This window comes from Nannospalax galili, unplaced genomic scaffold (assembly GCF_000622305.1).
Source record: "Nannospalax galili isolate Female #2095 unplaced genomic scaffold, S.galili_v1.0 scaffold3841, whole genome shotgun sequence".
In the NCBI taxonomy this organism is placed as follows: domain Eukaryota; kingdom Metazoa; phylum Chordata; class Mammalia; order Rodentia; family Spalacidae; genus Nannospalax; species Nannospalax galili.
In genome coordinates this window covers 44,734-45,758 of record NW_008343837.1, presented here as the reverse complement: position 1 = coordinate 45,758, position 1,025 = coordinate 44,734, and the positions used below count along the sequence as shown (strand labels likewise).

General features: G+C 47.0%; 1 protein-coding gene across 2 annotated transcripts in view; it reads right to left on the bottom strand.

Annotated features, from left to right (window-relative positions):
* Window positions 1–747, bottom strand: part of LOC103739629 (shieldin complex subunit 1) — a 5,708-nt gene extending 4,961 nt beyond the window's left edge. The window contains exon 1 of one of the 2 annotated variants that reach the window (XM_008840038.3): window positions 562–747. In XM_008840038.3, coding sequence (XP_008838260.1) covers window positions 562–605 — 44 coding nt within the window. In that variant the 5' untranslated portion in view covers window positions 606–747. Of the gene's footprint in view, window positions 1–488 lie in introns of both variants that reach the window. The other variant, XM_017799864.2, reaches the window with a different exon arrangement.
* Between the last annotated feature and the right edge of the window lie 278 nt (window positions 748–1,025).

The following is a 1,025-nucleotide window of genomic DNA, read 5'->3' as shown; positions in this document are numbered from 1 at the left end:
CTGACACAAGTCCAGGACAAGCTTGGCAAATATATCTGGCCACATATTGTTTGAGCCCGTTTATATTGTGTGCAAATTAGAGAGCCAATAGAGACAGAGAGTACTCTGGTCACTGCCTAGGACTGAGGGGCAGTGTTGTCAGTGGCTGGAGTGATGCTTCTGGGGGCAGTTTTTTTGGGGGTGGTACTGAAAACATCCTAAGGTTATAGTAACGGACACGCAATTCCGTTAATGATCAAACCGACTGACTTTATATTTTAAATGGGAAAATGTTATGGAACTATCAAGTAATAAATAAGGCTATTTAAAAACAAAACAAAACAAAAATTTTAAATACAAAAGAACTGGAACTAATCCAGACCCCGTGCTCGTAAATTCCGGGTGGCCCCAGCAACCACGCTACGGGCTGGCGGTAGAGTGGAGGGAATGGGCAGTCGGGGGAATCCTCCTAACTTCCCAGGTTGGATCCACCGTGGCGCCCTGCCCACCTGATCCCTTCCCAAAGCACTCCAGAACGCAAGGAACACGGGCGGAGACGCCTCGAGTCCGGGTGACACTCACCGCCCCACGCCGGCACGAGCCCGAACCGGAAGCGGCGACACCATCTTTGTTAAGGGAAAAAGGAAGTATAAAAGGAATAAAAAGCAGTTGCGGCCATCTTAACTGAGGGCATTTGCCCTGCCTATGGGGCACTATGCACGTGGGTAGTCTGGGTAATTTCTAGAGGACAGTTGTGACTTGCGCTTGTGGACACCAAAAGAACTGAAAAGTATTAAAAATATAGGAGAGCTGGGCGTGGTGGCACCTTTAGTACACTTGTCTAGGTCGGTGAGAGTTTAAATTCAACCTCCAATCCCCCCCAAAAAAGGACAAAATTAGAGCAAATACAAAAACACAGTTGCAGTCTAAAGCCCAGCAGGTTTACTTTAAAGGAAGACTGACAGAATGTGTGAATTGCAGAAGAGCCACAAGCCTCATTAGGGAAAGCCATAAATCCCTTAAAGTGTCTAACTGGCCCTAAATTG